General features: G+C 35.3%; 1 protein-coding gene and 1 long non-coding RNA gene across 4 annotated transcripts in view; one reads left to right on the top strand and one right to left on the bottom strand.

The window, feature by feature from the left end:
* Positions 1-22,567, top strand: part of Plcb1 (phospholipase C beta 1) — a 710,898-nt gene that overhangs the window by 480,253 nt on the left and 208,078 nt on the right. For all 3 annotated transcript variants that reach the window (XM_005320485.4, XM_078051429.1, XM_005320486.4), the window contains 5 exons: positions 2,698-2,777; positions 4,560-4,613; positions 5,675-5,750; positions 12,165-12,265; positions 13,617-13,783. In XM_005320485.4, coding sequence (XP_005320542.2) covers positions 2,698-2,777; positions 4,560-4,613; positions 5,675-5,750; positions 12,165-12,265; positions 13,617-13,783 — 478 coding nt within the window. The remainder of the gene's footprint in view (positions 1-2,697; positions 2,778-4,559; positions 4,614-5,674; positions 5,751-12,164; positions 12,266-13,616; positions 13,784-22,567) is intronic.
* On the bottom strand, positions 5,343-12,414 carry LOC144378057 (uncharacterized). Its single transcript, XR_013439556.1, has 2 exons — positions 12,178-12,414; positions 5,343-5,763 (listed from the first exon to the last, which is right to left on the bottom strand). It is a non-coding gene; the product is annotated as an uncharacterized LOC144378057 (long non-coding RNA).

The following is a 22,567-nucleotide window of genomic DNA, read 5'->3' as shown; positions in this document are numbered from 1 at the left end:
AAGTGCTCCTCATTTTAGATTTCTACCAATTTTGGGATGGTTTCATATAGACAATGAGAAATCTTGGGGATGGGATCCATGTCTAAACACAAGTTTTATTTGTTTCTTATGCATTTCGTAGTCTGAGGGTCATTTTATTCAATATTTTTAGTGCATCTGCATCTTAAATGCAACTTGAAACATGAGGTCAGGTGATCTTTTCCAATTGTGGTGTCATGGAGTTGTTTAGAAAGTTTGGATTTTAGATTTTCACATCAGAGATGTACAACTTGTCTATCAGGGATTGAACCCAAGGATGCTTAACCACTGAGCCTCATCTCCAGCTCTTTTTTTTTTTTTTTTTTTGAGACAGAGTTGCACTATGGTAAATATCTTAAATTATCTTTTTTCACAAGTTTATTTTCATTTTTAAAATACAAATGCTAGAAAATTCTCAATTACATATGTTGCTTGTATTGTGTTTCTATTTAACTGGATACATGGAAGGCTTTAGCTTTTAACCGAAAAGCTCAGACTAAGTGAAATATCCCTGGCTTTTTAAAATTCTTTCACTGTACCAATTTCTGTTGTGGAAGTATATCTCAGTAGACATACAAAACTGTACATTGTCTTCAATTATAAATACTTTTATCAATACATAATGTCACCATGGAGCTGGAAATATATGAAGTTTGAGTCTTAGCCCAAAAAATTTTACAACGGGAACATATTTTTAAAACTATAGCAATAGTTATTACTCATGTTTAAAATCATCTAATTTGAAGGAAATTGATTTTTAAGCTGTTAAAATATTATCCTGATCATTTTCTGTGCGTACATCAGGTTTTATGTTGATAATTTTATTTTCCTCTCTTTGCTATCTTGCATTGCCTTTTCTAAATCCTCTGGCAAAAATCTTTTGAGTTCAAGGCCTCAACATATCTTACCTGCACTACTGCAGCTTCTGGAGTTGTTCCTCTTTATTTCTTAGCCTTGAATTCATCTCAACATGGCTTGTCAGATAATCTATCTAAAGCACAGCCTAGTCCTGGCTCTCCTTACCTCCCATCCTGAAGAAAAAAGCAAACAAAGAAAGCAAAAAAAAAAAAAACAGACCATTGTTGGTATCACATTTTTTGCCCAACTATCTCTAAGCATCTGAACAGAGGCATTAAATGTTCTTCATAATCTGCACCTAACTCTACTTGTTGCAAATCCTTCTCTCTTTTCTTCTGTATTAGACTACTTCATTTCCAACTCTGTTTGCTCAATGCTGGTTCTTTTCCCAGTTTTCTCTGCTAAGAACTCTCTCTTCTCTTTTCCATCATTCTAGGTTTCTGTTCTTACAGTTCCATCAACAACATTACCATATTACATGAAAATATATTTCCAGTGCTTTAAGTCAAAAAGTCAAAAAACAAATGTCTATTTTTAAAAAGACACTACATGAAGACCAGCAAATCAGTAGTAGGAATAACACAGCTTGGTGACAAAGCTATTGAACTGAAAAACATTATTTCACAAGGAACACAAAGAAGGACTGCAAGATTGGAAGAGAGGAGTAAAAGAATTATAAAACAAAATGTTTGGCAAAATGCCAGAGCATATCCTCACTTACCAATAATCAAATGTAAGAGGATTGACTTTTATAATCAAAAGCTAAATATATTTATGAAACCAAGATCCAACAATATGCTGCCTCCAAGAGACACTTTTGAGTTTTAAGGACACATATAAACTAGGAATGAAGGTATTTCAAGCAAATACCAACCAAAAGAGAGCAAGAGTATCCATATATATAATTTTAAAAGAGACAAAGCATATCAATATTATATTATGATAAAGGGATCAGTTCAATAAGAAAATATAACAATTTTAAGTTGATACAGTTGCACCCCAAATTGGAGTACGTAAATATATAAAGCAAATATTAATAGACCTGAAAAGTGAGATAGATTGCAATGTAGTAATCTTATGGAACATCAGTTTATTATTTCATTGAGGAGAGATTTAAATACACTATCATAATAGGAGGTGATTAGTTATCTCTCATGTCCTTTTCAGTTAGAGAAAAATAATAATTGGCCCAGGATATGTATTATATATTCTAAACTATCACAAAGAATGGAAAATCAGCATTGTTTTGGTAAACTTACTCTTTTCCATTTTCTTGGAAGACAAGTGAGATCACTAGTGAGTGGTGTGAGGTAGGGATTAAGATTAAAAGAGCAGTGAGAGATTAACATTTGGTACTATAACTATAACTAATTTAGAGAACTGTAGTCAAAATTTAAATATCCCTGGCACAGCTGATTAAGCACAGGTAGCCAAGTAGGAATATTATATTTGAAGTTTTGTTGAAAATATACTTTACATATTTTAAACTTTTCTATCACTCTTTATTTATAATTCATGGAAAATAGTAAAAAGCATTCAGTTATTGAAGGCAACACAGCAATTTTCTATCAATGGACATTTTAAGAAGCAGGGAAAAAAATCTTTGTTTATGTGTAAAGAACATTTTCTTAGGATAGTCACTCAGGGATTTGAATTTAATTACTTTTTTTTTTTTTTTTACCAGAAGCAGAAAAGGTCAGGGGCGGGGGCATCCTTGGGCATACAAATTGAATTAATGTGTCTTCCTGGAAGCTGAGCTAAAGTCATGTCTTATAACTGTGCAGTATTTAAGCTAATGCAAGTGTGATTTACATTTTTCAGGAATGGACAAATGAGGTTTTCAGTCTGGCAACAAACCTGTTGGCCCAAAACATGTCCAGGGACGCATTTCTGGAAAAAGCGTAAGTCACTCTAATTTTATTGCTAAGGGTGTTGCTTCTTCTGAGTCAGTTTCCTTTCTCCTTTGTGAGTCTTTTGTTTATGCTGCACTGGCTTCTCACATTGATAAACAAAAATTTCCCTTTGGGATTTGTTAGAGAACTGATACCTCCACTGTTCAGAATTGGAAGACTTCCAAGAAAGATCACTCTTTCCTCCAAGCTGCACATCCGCGTTACGCCTGGGCTGAGCTTGCCTGAATGTCAATGCCTTTGACACACAATAAGGAGATACTTCCAAATCCTGGCAGCTGTGCTCAGAACTAGAAGTTATTAATTTCAGAGAGCCTCTGCTCTGCATCTGCCTGTGACCTCGATTATTAATCCAAGGAAGAGAATGAACAGCATATGTTCCTAGTTTCTCTAGAGCCGTAGTCCTCTGATGGCTGCTACAGTAACCATCGTGCCTACTTAAATCAATAAATTGATGGCCCTTGTAGACAATCACAACAATTATTAGTGAGAAAAGAGGAAAAGAAAAGATGTAGAGGAAAGGGTAGAAGGAAAAAAGAGAAGGAGATAAAAATGAAGCAGATTAGCACATCAGTCTGGAATTGCAACAGCTTTTCTAAAAAATAAAAAAAAATTGTCTGACCAAGGAAAGTAATGACACATGCCAGATGAGCAGTGAGGATTCCTGGTTGTGTTCCTTTGTGGCCATTCAGGAGGTTGGGAAACCTCTAAATGCAAACCACAAACAGAACCATTAAGAGGTGGTCCTGGTTTTTACTGAATAGCTTTCTCTCTTCGCTCTTGTTATGCAAGACATACCCACTATTTCAGGCCTCCTACTCCAGCCACATTTTTGCTCTTCTGAGGATTCCTTTTACTTTTAGTCAGCACCCCACAGGTCTTGTATAAGTGGTTTTCCATGGGATCATCTCCCCTCCTGAATTTGTTCCCTTAAGCATCCTTTTTACATGGCTCCACCTCCTCCCTTCCTTTCTGCCCCTTTCTTTTGCTCCGGTCTTTGTCCCATCTTTTCATCCAACAAACATTGTAGAACATCTATTCTTCCAGGAAGTGTTAGTAGAAGTGTTAGTATGAATTAAGTATGAATTAAGATGTTCTACCTGAAACAGCATTTTTTAGCTGTTATCTGTTACAAATATCTTTTCTACTTAAGTGTTTCCTTATGTGGCTGCTTTGAACATTCTAGAATATGTCTCTTAATGAACATATTAACATTTCTGTTGCGTATATACCTAGTGTAGGTGAGTACAGTTTCCTAAAGTAGCATTTCCCTTTTACACGTCCATAGCAGTGGTTGAGAGTTCTGTTGCTCTCTCTCTCTACCTATGTGTCCCTAGCAGTTGAAGAGATAAACACAGTCATTATATTCATATAGGGGATTCAGTACAAAAATGAGAATGAATAATCTACAACTATAAGCAAAAGTTGGTTGGATCTCAAAAATACAACACTGAGTGAAAGAAGCCAGGCACAAAAAAATACGATTCCCTTTTTGTAAGGTACAAAACAGACAGCAATGATCTATGTTGTTTAACAGCAGGATCACAATTCATTTTTGAATAGTTCCTTTTGGAAGGAGGTGTGAAAGGGGCTTTTAGGACCCACTAAAGTAACAGTATTCTACTTCTCAACCTGGGTGTTAATTTGAAGACTTAAGCATTTTGTGAAATTCAACAAACTGCACATTGGCACAGGTTCTTCTCTTTGGGTTTTATCCTTCAATAATATTTTCATTTAAAAAATTGAAAACTTATTTTTCTGCTTTGTCAACAGCTATACTAAACTCAAGCTACAAGTCACTCCAGAAGGGCGCATTCCTCTTAAAAAGTAAGTCTCCTGAGTGTTTCCCATTGTTCGTTTTCTTTTTCTCAAAGATTTGAATCTGTGCCATGGCTCTGCTTTGTTTCTTCATCAGCCTAAGTGGGAGCTTGGCAGTGCGTGATAACTCTGTCCTCTTGCGTGTGTGCCTCATATCAGAGCAGCTGATTTCTCCATAGCATTTCCCTGGGGTACCCTTTTCCTCTGACGTCCCTTTTTTGAAAAACACCAAAGTGGGATGGGGAGGGAGTGAGAAGGAAGGGGACCTCATTGCTAAACCCAAAGAAACATCTGATACTCAGATCTATTCTGGGAGCACAAATTGGGTGACCTCGGTACCTCTCTCTACCAAGGTAGCTCTACCTTAAAGCAGGACTTGCAAACTCTGGAGATGGGCAAGGAACTTAAATAAAAAAGCAGGGCAGGAAGAAGTAGAAAACTATCTGCAAATCAGTCTAGGGTACTGAGAATTTACCTGTGCCATGTACCTTGTGGGTACATGGGTAACCTCCAGGTAGAGGATTTTCTAATGCTTCAATAGAAACCATAATCCAAATTATTATGGTAAATTGTTCAGCATTTACTTTCTGGTTTTTTAAAAATGAAATTAGTGACCTAAGAAAGTACATATTTAGATCATATTAGTCAAAAGTCTTTCACTTGACTTATAAGCTATCAGTGAGATTCTGTTCATGAAAAAATTTGAAGTCTTAATAAAAAAATATACACACTTAGGGCTGTGGGTAGCAATGAGGTGACAAGTTTGCTAAGTTTATTTTAATATATATTTAATATAAGATGTTATTTGATGCACTAGTTTCTTAATTGGATCATCAGCATTACCTCAGAACATTAACATTGTGTTAGACACTACGATTTTTTAAAAGCACACACAAAGATCTTTCTGAACACAGATGCAGATGTATGGAAGAATAGCTATCCTTTGATTCCTTAAAGGTGAATAATGAATAGGTTTGATTCAATGGGATATATTGAATGGGCACCATCTGTAGGTGCTGTGATCCCAGTGACTTTTAAACATCTCTCATTCATGTGTTTTCACTCCACAGCATATATCGCTTGTTTTCAGCAGACCGGAAACGAGTTGAAACTGCATTAGAGGCTTGTAGTCTTCCATCTTCAAGGGTGAGTGTGTTGCCTATGGTGACAGCACAGAAAAATAGTTCTTAATGATTTATACTCAATACACATTGTCCCAACACTACCTGGACATATTTTTATAAAGTCTAAAACCCATAACTTATTTATATTTGCAGTGTATGAGACCACTATTATATTCTTTCATTCCCATAACCCCAATATTTCAATCTAGAATGACTCTTGTGGGGCTGGGGACATAGTTCAGTGGTGGAGTGCTTGTCCTGGGGTCCTGGGTTCAATTTCCAGTGGTGAATAATGAGGAAGAAGAGGTGGGGAGGAAAAGGAAGAAAGAAAAATGAAAACCTTAGAGAGATACTTGCATTTTGTAGATAAAAAAAAAAAAATCAGTAATGTATTCTGGGTGTAGAGGCACATTCCTATTTATCCCAGTAACTAGAAAGGCCTAGGCAGGAGGATTCCAAGTTCAAGTCCATCCTGGACAATTTAGCAAGACTTTTTCCCAAAATAGAAAAAAATAAAAAGGGCTAGAGATACAGCTCGGTGGTAGAGTGTTGCTGGGTTTAATCCTCAATACCATACACACATACATATTCATGTGTGTCTGTCTGGGTCTGTGTTTGTATATGTGTAATCATCTAATCATGTAATACAGAAAATAAATAAATAACAAAAAGAAAGGGTCAACATTGTCAAGAAGACAATTTATAATGTCTATCTTTTAAAAAAAAACCCTATCTTTAAAATAAACCATTCCTTAATGTCTCTTGAGCTAGTAGCTAATGATAGTGTGAGGTATTGTGTTTAGGAATACATTTGAAATACTAATTTCACCTTATCCTTCTTAAATTCCTTATTTTAAGATTTATAAGTTGGAGATACATTTAGCATGGTTGTACATGTTTATGAATAAATGTATATACTCTGCAAGGCCATGTCCAAAACCTTTTTACTGAGAGTGACACAGATCAAAAGTTTGCAGATAACTCACTTTGCTCTTGGTTGGTAAAGTAGGTGAGAGGACAAAGGATGTAATTTGCTTTTATTAAATGCTTGATACATACACACCACTCTGTATACATTAACCGCCTAGAATAATATCATATGCTTTCATTTTAATTAATTTCTACATAAGTGAATCTCAAATAAGTTGTTAGCATTGTTTCTAGGTGAACAGTCTATTGCAAAAACTCTTTCTCGTGTTATATTCAGTTCTTTCCCTTCTATTCTAAATTATTTTTATCCTAGTATCTAAGCAACAAAAAGCACTTATTTAAGGACAACACTGACTTCATAGAAACTCCAAGCCTCTTGAAACACTAACAAGCACTGAATGAAATCTTAAAGCCACTCTTAAACTTATGATTGAATTATGAAAAAGCATTATTTATTGAGTTCTCTTTATTAAATTAATTGTCCAATTTTTATTGTGAATATTTTTTCAAAGTGAAGTTTATTAACAACTTTGGTAGGTTACAGGAAACACTGTCCACCACCACTTCTCCTCTACAGGTAGAAAAGGCTAACATTGCTGCGTGAACAGGGCAGAGTTGTGCAAAGGCTCCACAAAACATAGTTACTTTTGCTTTGATAAGCAAAGTAAAGTATTGAATTTGCTTACCATTGCTCTTATGATACATGCTTTAGGGTAGGAAAGATGAAGCAATGAAGCTCCTCTCATTGACCCAACAAATATTTCTAGAGACCTTACTATGTATCCACAGGCACTGAGAATGTGGTAGTGAACAGAAATGAAGTTTAAGGTTTCAAGGACTATAAAATCATCTGGGGAACTAGTTAAGAAATACATCAACAGGGTCTGGGGATATAGCTCAGTTGGTAGAATGCTTGCCTCACATGCACAAGGCCCTGGGTTCGAACCAGCACTAGGAAAAAAAAAAAGAAATACATCAACAAATTCATGTGTAAATTGAGAAAAGTGTTATGAAAGAAAGAAAGGAAGGAAGAGAAAAAAAGAAGTGGTGCTATGGAGAATAAGGGAAGCTTACTTTAGAAAAAGAAAGCAGTGTATGCTGAAGCTGGGAAGAAATTTCTGGATTTGAGAAACAGAGAAAAGACCACTTGTTCAGAAAAGTAAAAGAGAGAGAGAAAGTATGAAAGATGGCTTTATAAAGACATGCAAAGAATGGTTAGCCTTAGCAATCCCTTCTGGTTTTACCTTTCCTGAATAATGCCTTGTGAAATACAAGAATCAAAAATTTTAACTTGGTATTATACATCTAGCTAAGGAAAGAAGGAATAGAAAAGCTGAACAGAAAAATCAAACCCATCAATCAATTCTCAGTAAATTGCAATTTTCTAAACAATTGGATTCTGACATTTCAGTCAATAAACATAAATTGAGTCTTTGCAATCCACTATGTCTATTATAGGTTCAGACTTTCCAACCAATATCAACCAGAGACATTTGAGGAGGTAAATGAGATTCAAATAGCAGGAGTTACGTTTAAATTGGAAAAAAATTATCTTTAGCAAATTAAATGTAATGCCAATTCTCTGAAAACAAACTGAAGTTATTTGAAAAATATAATCAACCTCCATAGTAGTTTTGAAAGATTATTTTTCATAGTTAAGTATAATTTACCTGGAGAACTTGTAGAATCAGAATGCCTTTTAAAAAATCTAAACCGAAGATGGTTTCAAAGCCAGGAAATTAATGTTTCTGTGAACTGTCTATTGCACATCAAAGCTATATTTTTAAATCATTGCAGTAATTTCATATCTACGTGACTTTTAAGTGGGAAATATCCACTAATTAGCAAAAAGATTCTGGATACATTAACAAGGGATATTTTAAACATTGCACACTATAAAAGGATTATATAAAAGGGTTAGCTAGTTTGGCATAAATGGGAAACAATTTCATAGCCAGACATCATTCAAACTAGATTTAATTGTGTTCTGTAAATAGACACATTACCCAGAAACACAGTGGATATCCTGTCGAGATTTTTTAAACATTATCTTTGTACACATTGTTAGGGATAATTAATGCACTTGAACTTGTATCCTGGCTGACATGATCCATTGGAATAACACATTCCTTTAGTGGGTAGTCCTTTGGAGATTATAGTTGTTAGCCTCACGTCACCCTAATTGTTAAAAAGTAGTACTGTGCCGAAAAAGAGAGACAAAGCAATAGCTGTCCTTCTATTAATAATCTAAACTTATTTTCCAGTGAGACCTCTGAAAACCTTCCCATTTTCAGAAAATGACCATTCTACCCACAAGCTGAGAACTGAAAATAATTTATTTGTAACAAATTCCCTTGGTTTTAGGCTTATTAACTTGAAAAGAGCTCAGTGACATTTGGAATTGTATTGTAGTCTTGCCATAACATGGGCCTATGGGGGTGCATTTTAATGAAGAAAATAATGAAAAAGCCTGTGTATTTATTTTAAGTTGCAAAGTTTGCCAGGTATAGTGGTACATGCCTGTAATCCCAGCACCTCAGGAGTCTTGGGTAGAATAATAAGTTCAAGGCCAGTCTGGGCAACTTAGTGAGACCCCATCTCAAAATAAAATTTTAAAAGGGATTGGGGATATAGCTCATTGGTAGAACATCCCTAGGTTCAATTCTAAGTCCTAGGTGTAGAAAAAAAAAGTTATTGTAGTTGATGGACACACAAATATATTACAAAGGGAAATTCCTTGGGATTTCAAGACTATAATATGTTTTACTGAGTAATACTATAAATAAAGATTATAAAATAATTTCTCTGTATAACTGTAGTTCATTGCATTTCTTCCTAAATCAGAAATTTAGTTACTTTTGAGTTGTGATACTGAAAATCACTGATATCAAAATTCCATTTTAAAATCACATTACGTACCCAGTACATAATAAATTAAGAGTAATTTATTTGTAATTATTCTATGGACTCTGGCTAATTCAACTTTTTGATTTATAGTTTTAAATCAAAAATATTGAAAATATGTAGAATTTGTAATTTACTGGGAAGGAATCCACTGAAATGTCAAGAAAGTAATCTACATGTGGACACTATTTATTTGATTCTGCTTCAATAAGTTAATCCTTTTTAATCATCAAGTTGAGCAAAAGAAAAGTGAGGTAAAGAAAATCAGCTACATTGAGAATTTTATCTTTTTTCATGTGCTAAAATTCAATAGTGAAAATAATATTACATTTATTCATATGATCTCATTAATTTGTCCATTTAATAGAAAATCCTAATTCTCAGCTGGTAAATAAACAATGGTTAGATTTTAGGAAAGTATATTGTTCTATGAAATTTTGTGTCTGGACTCTTAAAGAAAATGATTTTCATTAAATCTGATGCTCAACAAGAAGTACCATATGCAAGCTCTCACTGCCAACACTCAATATTCTCATAAATTATGTCCATTTATTTAGTAGGTGTTTAATGTGTACCTACTATGTGTTGCACACCAGAATTAGAGCAACTGACAGACATCCACAGGTCCTAACTTGTGCACTTCAGCAGGTTAGCAGGGAAAACGGAATGATATAGCCCAGAGCACTAAGTGTTAAAAAATAAGAGAAGCAAGTTATGATGGGAAAAGAAAAACCAGACCAAGTCAGTCAAGGGGGAGACAAGGCCTTCTAGAGAAAGAGCCTTCCAACTGAGCCTTCCAACTAAGCCAAGAAGGAAGAAAAATAATAATAAGAAGAATACAATTATTGATATTCTTAGATAAAATGAATTTATATCTGTGCTGGATGAGTTTACACGGAGGTAGAGTGGACTCTATTTAGAAGGGAACATGCAGAAATGCACTTGGGGTTTGTAAAATGCAGTCAAGTTAGATGCCCTTGAGTTGGATGGCAGCACCATTGGGTGTTTTTTGTTTTTGTTTTTTCAATTTATTTTATATCTTTCTTTTCCCATTGTCTAACAACCCAAGAGTAGGGTAGACATGTCCAGACCATTCTGTAAAAAGATATATGTGTGTCTAAATCAGAGAGGGTGGCATCCTCTAGTCAATGGGATTTTTTTTTTTTTTAATAAATCAGACGAAATTTTGGGAATCTGCTTCCAGGTTGTCCTTGTTCCATTTTATGAATGGAAAAATACCAATCAAGCAATCCATGAGAATTTATTTCCTATTGTTCTAGGACTTGTGTTCATGATTTCAAAGTTTGTGTACAAGTAGCCTAAGCCTGCTGGTATAAAGCATCTGTCTATGCTTTATCCCTCTATGTGAAATGATTGATGTGTTGCTTGGTTTTCTCAACATTCTGTTTTGCAACATAAATGCATTTTCCTCTATAAATGGAAAAAAATATGGGGTTACTGTTCATTCCATAAATATGGGGCTACTCTTATACCCAGTGGTAAGCTAAGTTTTCTTACATTAGCAAGCAGTGTACAATTTCAGACCATAATTCAGACAGGATTTAAAAAAAAAATTCTATTAAAGTAAATTTCAAAACATGAACATGATTAAGAGGAAGGGTGTTTTCTTTGGTTTAAGAGCCTGAAAATAAAAATAATCATGTAAACATATACCTGAAATAGGGAAACTGCATGAAAAATGTCCTTCCTGTTAACAAAGACTTGAATACATGCTTCCGGTTTCCATGGCAGCCCAAATAAACAGAAAACAGAAGCCACAGAGGTAGCCTTTTATATCAGTGACTGGCTTCCAGGACAATAAGACAGGAGCAATCAGTGAAAAATAATGGCTGGTGCTGCCCTACTTAGGAAAACTGTTTTACAACTTATCACATTATTTAAACCAGAGGGAATGTTGTTTAAAAAAAAAAAGACACACAAATTTATGTTTTCATTTGACAATGTATCTAGTAGTAACATCACTTTGAAAAAATATTCATTCAAAAACCTGATAAACATCATAACAGTGTGCATATACCTCATGCTGCTGTTCCGCACATTTAAAAAAAATGATTAACATGATAAAATTTGTTATGTATATTTTAACAAAATTTAAAGAAACATATTCAAACCAAAAGAAAGAGGAGGAGAAAAAGGAGGAAAAAAGGGGAAAGGGGAAGAAAAAAAAGAAGAGGAAGGAGAAAAGGAAGAGTAAGAGGAAAGAGAAAAGGAAGGTGAAGGAGATGAAGAAGAAAACTAAAAAAAAAAAAAGTGCTGCTAAACAGAATCTGTCCTTCCTATGTCTAACTTATCTTAGTAAATATTCTTAGGGAATTGTCTCAACATCCCTTTAGCAGAAGAAAAATCTTAAACTCTAAAAAAATCCAGAAAATTAGGATTTTGACACCCCAAATCAGAGTCCAAGTGAGCTCTACATTTGGCCTCCTGGATGTGCTCTGGATATTTATTTACCAGACCTCCTAGAAGAAAGGAAAAGAGAAGGAAGGAGACAGGGAGACAGGAAAGGAGGACAAGAGGTTGGGGAGAGACAGAAGAAACAGGAGAGAGGACCATATGCTGACTCTGTCCTTCTATTTCTCAGAATGATTCCATACCTCAAGAAGACTTCACTCCAGACGTGTACAGAGTTTTCCTGAATAATCTTTGCCCTCGACCTGAAATCGATAACATCTTTTCAGAATTGTAAGAGGACACATTTTAATCTGCATTTTCTTCCAGCTTGCATTGATACTCAGGGTGTCTAGATGGGATTTTGAGCAGCACTAGAAGGAGATGGAAGAGAACCTTACACCATGTCTATGCTCCTGAGTGATCTGTTGGGCATGATCACATGTTCTTGGTCCTGAGGTGGAGCCACTGCTTTTAATGATTGATTTATGATTTATGATTCCTGTTAGTTTAGCATCTCACGTGGTTCTGTGGGGTTTAAAGATAGAACAGGGAGGTATCTTGGCTAAGTTGGAGATAAACTTGTGTACCAGAAAGATCTGTGACTGAGAACCATTTATTTGATCTGAACCATATTAGTGAAAGAAGAAGTTTGAGTTACCGGGCTGGAGCTGTAGCTCAGTGGCATAGCACTTGCCTAGCATGTGTGAGGCACTGGGTTCGATCTTGAGTACCATATAAGAAAACTAAACTAAATAAAGGCATGTTGTCCACTTACAACTATACAATTAAAAAAAAGAAGTTTGAATTACCAAGAACCCTCCCAGCTGGAATATTATTTGCTTTTATGTTATAAATTACAAATATATGCCTTTCTTTTTTAAAGAAACTGAAAAAAAATCAAGAAAAAAAATAAACCAAAACATCAAGGCATGTGTGGGAAATTTGCAATTTACCCTCCTTGACACACTAAAATCTACATAATGACAAAAAAAAAATCAATCCAAATTGGTGAAAAAAGTAAGGAGAAAGATAGGCATTTGGTTCTGCTGAAAATGACTTTGTATGTTGGATGTCTTTGTTTTTTGATGTGATGTTCATTGCCATTAAATATTTATTGAACTTGTCATTGAGTTGTTTATTAAATTGTAATAGGCAATTCAAATCACATTATTTAGAAAAGTTATAGACACTTATGAAACCTTAACTTAATGAAATAAAAAACATATCTAAGTAGGTTGTTTATTTTAACGAATGAGGTACAAATATAACTTTAAATGATTAAATGGGATTTGAGAGTTTGATGACTAAATCATAGTTTTAGTGTCATAAATTTAAAAATCCATACTTCTGTGTAATTTAAAGTGCCTTTGTACACATAATATGCAGAGTTTTCCTAATGTGGATTTTTTTAGGGGTTTGATAGTTTTCAGTTGTATTGGGATTTAGTGGTGTTGATTATGAAAGACAATTTATAGCCCATAGGGATACAGAAATTATGGTGGAGTCACAGTATGTTTTGGGGGGCAAGCTAAGAATTTATATAGCTTTTCAAGTATGGAATGGTTTTGCTTCTCTGTAGATAAGTTCATAAATAAGAATTAAAGGGGAAAATATTAAAACTGTTGGTTTTAATTGTTTTTAGTGGTGCCAAAAGCAAACCATACCTTACTGTTGATCAGATGATGGATTTTATCAACCTGAAGCAGCGAGATCCCCGGCTAAATGAAATACTTTACCCACCTCTGAAACAAGAACAAGTCCAAGTACTGATTGAGAAGTATGAGCCCAATAACAGCCTTGCCAAGAAAGGTCAGTACACTTTGTTCCACACCACAGGGAAGCTCTTATTCCCCATTGTGAATGGGTGGCACTCTGGTAGTTAGGGACATCAAAGACTTCAGAGACTGTTTAGGTCAATTGCCCTATTTGTAAACCTCCTTGTCTTTCTGTCTGAAATCACTAGTTGTTTAAGCCAAAATAGATTTTTATTTTTTAACTTTGGTGTGTGATTTATTTTAGGTTTATGTATGCATGTAATATATATTTTTATAATATCTCATTATTTGTTTTGCTTCAGATTTATCCAGTGAGTGAGTGCATTTTTCTCATAAAGGAAATTCACTAACTTAACCTTGCCCTTTCTGTTCTCTTTCTAGTAAGTTCTGTGAAGTAGCCTAAATCTCCAAAACCAAAAAGAATATTCAATCTACTAAACTCTTTTATTGCAATTTACATGATCTGACAAATTTTTCCACCCACTTTGGAAAATATTCTGAAATCTGATCTTTTATATTTAAAAAATTAGTGTTAGGAGAAAAACTAATCATTAGTCCAAAAAATTGATATAAAATAGGCAGCTCTAAGTTGCATAGAATTCATTTAGAAATTTACATTTTTAATTCAGGAGAAGTCAGTTGCCAAAATACGATCAGAAAGAATTAATTGCTGGAAGTTTTGAATTATATGTGGAACATTTTCCCCAAACAAGATCTTTGGTTGTTTCTCCACCATGAAGATTAAATTTCATCTGCCTTGAAGTTGCTTCACTTAGAAAATCAATACGTTATAACCTGTTATTGCAAATTGCCTATTCCATAAGCAGGGACAGAAAAGTTCCAGTTATTGAAAAGGAATAAATTACATGCTAATATGTGGGCAATTTATAAAATAACAGAAATAGCTCTACCACGCTTAAAAGTCACAAATAAGAATGGTCGTCATAAGAAGAGATTAAAAAGTTTTTTTGGCTCGTCCTACTTATTCTGCAACTGGTCCTCTGAATATAAAATAAATGTATTTAGTATAAAATAAAATATTCTCTCTGCGTGTTGTTAAAAGGGAATTTCTAGATAACATTTTTTTTTTTCATTTTTATTTGTGTTTATGGTTGAGTGCTTTTCTCTATTGTCTTTGTGTTTCTCATGGCCATGGAGGTGAGGTCAGTCAAAGGAAGCAACTGACCCAACAGTGTGCTTTGGCAGGGCCAGGCCCGCCCCTCCACACCTGCCTCTTTCCCTAGTACCATTTCTATTTCTCCTCCTCATTGCACAGGGAGCAACTTGCTGGATAAGCTTTTGCCTGTATAGCTTGGCATTACCCTTATGACGTCTGAGCTTCTCCAAAAATGACCAACACGATGTTATAACAAATCCAGCATGACTTCTTAAAGTGATCAGCCCATGACACTGGGAAAACAGAAAGTGTTTTTTAAATCAATGAGGCCTCCTAGGCATCAACTGTACCCTTTTGCCTCTTTTCACACCACACTGCTGATGGTCCATGCCCCAGCTGCTATGTGACACCTCCATATGTCATTTTCTGATGACTTAGACGAACTAGAAGGTACAAAGGGAAAACCTATGACTGGTTATTGTAGAACTCCATGATCCAAGAAGAATCAATCTTGACTCTAATGGAAATTAAGACTTTCCCAGCATTAGTATGATTATTTAATGCCTTTTTATAAGTGCATGAGGTATGGATTTCATAATCAGAACAGGTGCATAAAATTCAGGTATATTTTTAAAACAAATATATTTCTCTTCCTATGACTTAATATGACACTGATATGAATGCTGTGTAACACCCTTAATCACAATATAGAGAAGCAACAAAGAACTGTGGTGTCGCTCACAGTTTCAAAGTTGAGATCCACTGGTCTCCTGGTCTTGGTATTTAATTTCTCTGTGTCTTAATTACTTCGTCTTCAGAACTGAAAGGATAAGAGTTCTCCCTTGGCTTGTGATTTTGCATTAAATAATGTCTGCATGGTATTTAGAAAGAAGAGTATGTGGCCCACATGTGGGATGAATAAGTGTTAACTCTTTCCTTGAGGTGTTGAGATGGAGTGTGTTGGTTTATATTCCTCACATATTTTCATCCCCACCACCTAGAAGATCAACCTGCTCATGATGCATTACTTACTGTAGACTTGTCAGTGTGATCTAGTAATTGACATATAAAGTATTTGTGCCCCAGTTTATGACTTGAGATTATCCCCTGGAGTTCCCTAAACAGAGGAATTTTCTTTATGCCATCTCTACTGAAAGTCTTCTCTAGCACATGGGAAGGACAGGGACTTTGGAGTTCATCCCTGGGATTTGGCTAGAGTGCCAACCACCCCAGAGACCTACAGAGACAATTCAGAAGATCTGTTATCTTTTCTCCTCCACAGTCCATGTGAAAGAAATCCACCTCTCCAGGTATCAACTAGTCAATTTACAAAAGACCTTAGTAAGGTTACTTCAGCTCTAAGACGTGTAATTGTGATAACTGCCTTATTTAAGGATAAAGTGAGAAGATGTATGCTGATGTTTAGTTCAGCATCCAATAATCATTCCTTAAGTGGCATAAATTATGATTATCATTATTGAACGCAGGGCACATTAATACAGGAGGAAGCACATGATCTCTGGTATTCTGGTCCTGAAAACTCAAAACTTACAAGCAAATCTCTATTCATTCATCATTCATAAATTTGGCATTCAGGAAATCATTAGTGAGAGGTAAGAGGCAATGGACTGAGAGAGAAGCAAAGAGAAAGCTGGTGCTGTAGGCTTGCACTCTTTTAAAAACAATAAGATATGAATGTAAATCACTATCACCTTTCAAGTTCTAATGTGCACATGAATCCCCTGCGACCTTGTTAAAATGAAGATTCAAGATTCTGTGTTTCTGACAAGTTATTAGGTGATGCTGAGGCTGTGGGGCTAGAGATCACTTTGTGACATGCCTATGAGAAGAAGTGAAGCAAAAGGGAGGGTGGAGCGACATCTTCCTGGAGGAGATGGTCATGGAAGAGACAACATTCAGGCTGGACTCATTTCAACAGGCTTGAACTATAAATTCCCGAGGAATAGAGGATATAGCATTCTATTATTCATTCAACAAATATTTCTGGAACACTTATACATTAAGCATCAACAAAATTTGAAACAGAAGCTTCAAGATTTATAAGCTGTCTGAAGAGATCTGAGGACAGGCAACTCTAGATGAATACTGAGCCAAGGGAGTTGTTTTTCTAAGTTTTCCATTAGCAACCTAGAAAAAAAATTATTTTCAATCCCACCATTTCTTTCTTAACCCAAAACCCAAAATTATGTTGAATATGAGCTATTTCATACCACGTGGTTTTATTTGCCACTTTGGCTGGTTTTATATAAACAAAGAAGACTAGAGAAGATTGTGTCATTGTGTTAACTATTATTTCATAGTCAAAAGATAACAATTTTTAAATTTATTTAGGGAATTAGGAAATCACTGGATTAGATTGCAATTCTTGAATAAGTAGAGTTTGAAGTATGAAGATGAAAATCAATTTCTGATTTGATTTTTCCACTTATAACATTTGATGTTTGACTTTAAGATCTTTTTAGAACCTCCTTTTTATGTCTCCTTTATAAGTAGGCTTCAACAAAGTACAAGTTAATAAACTTTTGTTTGACTTTAATAGAGTGGTATGGATCTTCAAGGAAATAGCTTTCATTTATTTTGAGACTTTTAAAAGCACATTAACAGAGGCTGGGTTGTGGCTCAGTGGTAGAGCACTCACCTTGCACATGTGAGGTTCTGGGTTCAATCCTCAACACCACATAAAAATAAATAAATAAAATAAAGGTATTGTATCCAGCTACAACTAAAAAAAAAGTTAAAAAAAAACCACATTAACATTTTGCACACAGGCACACCAAGTCTTTGAAGTCAGGTGACTTATATAAGATCTAATACTAACATGTTCTTGAAGAAACCAAGTTTTAAATTTCCAGTTAAGTGCTGAGTACCTTTTGATCAATAAACATATAAGGGAATAAGCAGAGAAGTTTAATATTTTATTATAATGTTTTTCTTCTGCTTTCATTTTAACTAATACCTCAAATGTGTCCAAACATTAAATCAGTGGTGATCTTAGTGCTGATCCACAAACTTAGTCTTATTTTTCTGAGAAAGACACTTCATACTGACTATCTGTTAGAAAATGTGAGGTATAAAACACATCCATAAAATATGTAGTATATCATAAGTAGATGTATGAATACACACATGCATATATATATACTCTCTATATATATTTTAAAGCAAATTTTAAATACACAAAGTTGATATATGTGTTTAGTTTTAATATTCATTTTCTATCATTTTCGAATGAGAGCCTAAAATTTAAAAAAGTTTAATTTGACCTACAGCCTAAATGTCAGATCTGACTACAGGCTAACAGGCCAAATGTGCAGCACACCAAAGTGTGAATTGAAAATCCAGAAGAGACGATGGGCCTGCTCTAGTTAGCATATTGGCCACATTTCTATGATAGAATTTCTGTTTTGGGAGATGTGTACATTGATTGTAAATAATTCAAGTGCTTCTGTGCATTCTGAGCCAAATAGTCACATATTTGGTTTGCACAAAGAAAGGGTTTGAATCTTGTCTCAGAAGACACTGTTCTCAAGAGTGTCTGTTTTATTGCTTTATTTTTACAACATAAAATCACACAATGAGAAATGCTGGGCCCCCCAAGTTAGCAAATGTTTCTTCCCTGCCAAATCGTTTTTACTGTTGACCTGAATCTGCTTGACACAGAAACACATAACAATCTCTGCTTATCCCAAACCAAAAGGTCATGAATTCCATTGTGTGAAGACTAATATCTCCTGAGCACAGTAAATTTCTTTAATCACTTAAATTCTTCAGAAAAATAAGAGTGAATAAAATTAGCATGAAAAATAAAATAGTCAAATTGATGATATTTTGGTAACTATACAAACTTCAAGATTCAACTGATGTATCCATAAATGAAAATTAAGTTTTGCTTAAACCAATCACCAAACCAAAAGAAAACCATAGGATTTTTTCATGCTTTTATTCTTCTTTGGAGAACAGGTGTGCATTAGTATTTGTTAAATAACTGAATTTATATAGCAGATTATAATGTTAGCAGAGGTTTCAGTTCCATGTCTCTTCCCCTTTTTATCATCCATTATTCTAACTCTTAAATTTTTATCAGAACTGTCTAAAAGACTCCTCACTTTATTTCAATTAAATCATAAAATGCAGCTATATAATCCCCTTTAGTATTTATCAGAACTCACCAAGTTAATAGTTTGATAACTGAAATGAACTCAAATTCATAATGGTAAAGCAATTTGGTTTTAAGCAAAGGACACATAGGTCACATATAGCAAATGTTTTTCCTTTTGATAGACCTAAGCTAATAATGAAAGTATCAGAAGAAATAACTATCCTGTTTCAATAGAGTTTTATTTAAAATATGGATAGAGTTGAACTATATTATAGCGTTATTATCAACACTAAGAAGTTGACAGAGAGAGAGAGAGTTCTGGACTTGGAAAGCTTACAATAGTGTTAGGCAGGACTCCTTCATTTGAAAAAAAAAAAAAAAAAGATGCTTAACTCAACCTGAAACACAAAAAGGGAATTTACTGGCAGAGCTAAGCAAAAAGTCAAGGTATTGGCAGGGCAAGTGGCACACACTTGTAATCCCAGGGCTCAGGAGGCAGAGGCAGGAGACTCACAATTTCAAATCCAGCCTCAGCAAAAGCAAGACATGAAGCAACTCAGCAAGACCCCATCTCTAAATAAAATACAAAATAAGGGCTGGGAATGTGCCTCAGTGGTTGAGTACCCCTGAGTTCAATTCCCCATACTCCCCTACCCCAAAAAACAACAAAAAAAGTCAAGGTGTTAAAGACTTATGGACTGACAATAGTGGGAGAGAAACAGTAACCCAAAATTTAAATGAGACGTGGAAGAATGATCACAGGGCAGATAAAAATAGTAGATTCCACTAAAACTGAATCAGAAATCAAGACCTAATCATGAGTCTTTACATTACCTTAGGCTGCCATTGATTTTGGAGGAGGGGATCAGCCCCACCCATAGTTTTCTCATCTTTGGAATAATTGATTCCCTTCAAAGACTGCTAGACAAATTAAGCAAGATGTTTGTAGAAAGAAGACTGCCCACTACACATAGATAGTTGACCTGAACTGATAAAAAGTGATCACTGGTATTTATTTACACCCAATTATTTTGAACATTTATAGGTCTGGAAATAAAATGTGGGGCTTTGGACAAAGGCATTCCCAAATCTGGCTGTCTCCCCCATCTTACCAGGCTTATTTAACTTAGCTCACCATTATGAATAAGTTAGGATTATTTAATGATGAAACCTGAAAAAAAAATGCCATGTCTTATTTGTCAAAATGTTCCTTTCTGACTTTGGTGCTCTTTTCTATATTTTTATTAAGATAGAATTATAGTTATGGATGTAAGGATTTACACTTAACTCTTACTTTCTTATCACTTAACTTTCCAAGTAGACTTTTTTAAATCATATTTTCCCAGTACCATGTCTCCTTGTCTAAGTAGAAGTCAAAAGCGTAAATTGAAGAGGATTATTATAACAATCTCTATTGTGCATCCTTGAGGGATCAAACATGACAGAATTAAACAAAAAGTTTGCCACAGTGGCATGTTTAAGCCATTAAACCTCGGGTATGTGACTTTCCTTGCTTGAGCCAAAGGTTCTTCATCTATAAAATGGAGTGACACTAGCATTACCGCAGTTTTTCTACACCTCTGGGAGCTCAGCATTTCAACCCAGACACCAGCATCCTCCTCACTCTCCAGTCTTCTCCCAGCCTAACCACAGCCATCATGCAATTCCCTGGAACTTCATGGCCCCAAGAGTAGTCAGAAAATAAATGCCTCATCTTCCTTACCCCTCATGTGACAGTTGTGATGCACATCATCTACTTTCTCGCAGAATCCCCCAGTGTACTGAGCTTTATTTATCCATCCTCCGTACGCTGCTCAATGACCTTCCATTTATTAGTTGCCCTTCCTTCTCCTCTCATGTCTCTTCTCCTCTACTGCTGACTCTCATATTCAACTTTTGGAAGACCCCCAACTTCAACAAACAATGTTCTTAACAGAGTTGAAAGCAAAATATAAGTAACGGAAGAGTTGGTGAGTTTCAAGAGAAAAAAAATGGAAAAGAACTGTGCCCACAACTCATCAACTCCTTCTTTCCATATTATCAGATAATGATTTTAGTTAGTTACCATTCATGAAGCCATGGTCATTGGCTTCACATCATGGGAGTTCATATTTACAAGGGACTTAGCCATTTGGCCCAAATTTTCAGATCATAGAAAAGGAGCTAAGGAAGTAATAAAGTGGTGACCCTGACTCATATTTTCTTTGTTCCATGGCAGCTACTAGATTCCCTCAGGGGAGCCACCATCAGATCTTGCTTAGTAAAGAAATGCATTATACTTGAAAGTTAGCAATTAGCATCAGTAGCAGTGGTTCTCAAACTTATCCTTGATGTAGCATCCTTTTATTAGTGTCCATTTCTTCTGACAACATCTTTCAAGAAAGGCCAATGCATGGGGGAAACTTTTCAAAGCACTTTGACATGAGTCAAGAAGAGTCTGGAATACCACTGGTGATGACAGCCCTACCTGCCCTCCACCCCACCCATTGTCTGCAGTCACTTTGCCAAAACCCCAGGAGAGGCAGGATGCTCCGTTTAAAAACCACTCATCTGGAAGAGGTATTGATTGGTTTAAAGATCTGCCTCAGATTCAAGTAGGCATCCATTTAAATATGTTTATATAGATTACCTGCATAGCAAGAGAGGAAACGAAAGAACTAAAACCAATGAACAAAGTCAACTCAAAGGAGATAGATTTTCTTCCCAAAAGACAAAGACAGATGAAAACTATATGACATATTTAATTCTTTTCATGCCTTAATTGACTACACTGAGGACATTGCCGAAAGCCACCAGTATTTTATTGATAGGGATTCCATTTAAATTCCATCTATTGACTTTCTAACCTCTGTGGAAGGTCACAGAAGAATGGCATTGTTGTCTGTGAGCAAAATTTAAGCTCCTCTTAGCTTTCTGTTTCTTATGTTCTGCGAAGTATTCAAGATTGTCTACCAATGAAAAAAATAAAAATAAAACAACTCTTTTATCAGGGTAGCCACTATGGGTCCATTATTCATTGGTTGACTTGCAACTTCCTTTCTGGTATTCCTTTAATGCATTTCCTTTTCTCCGAGGAGGCAAGGGCTGGGCCCCAGGAATGCCAAAGGCCTGGCCCAGGAATCCTGTGTTTTCTTCCTTTGGCTTTTTTTTTTTTTTTTTTTTTTTTTTTTTTTTTGGTGACCTCAACGTCTGCTCAGCAGCTCAGTTTAGCCAGAAAGTCACAGCCATGTCTAGTCACAGCTGAAATTCCTTTGTGCAGAAAATAACCAGACAGGAAAAATATAAATAGTAAAAGTCAAAGTCAAATGCCAATCCTAAGGAGTAGGGAAGTGTGTGTGGTGGTCTGAGCCACTCCATGGTCTGCCACACTTTGTTAATGCCTCTTACTGTGTCAGATGAAACCCCCAGACACCTTGCCATTTCTTGTGTGAGCAACTGGGACAAAACAGAGAATGGCTATTTTCCCCCCTCAATGTAACCTCTCAGTATAATTTCCCATTGACAATTATGGACTGTTCAATTATTTCTCTTCTCAGCTGGAGTCAGGTAGAACTCTGACTCACTCCAAAGGAACAGTTTGT

The sequence above is a fragment of the Ictidomys tridecemlineatus genome, chromosome 5 (assembly GCF_052094955.1).
Source record: "Ictidomys tridecemlineatus isolate mIctTri1 chromosome 5, mIctTri1.hap1, whole genome shotgun sequence".
Lineage (NCBI taxonomy): Eukaryota > Metazoa > Chordata > Mammalia > Rodentia > Sciuridae > Ictidomys > Ictidomys tridecemlineatus.
This window is presented reverse-complemented; position numbering and strand designations above follow the sequence as displayed.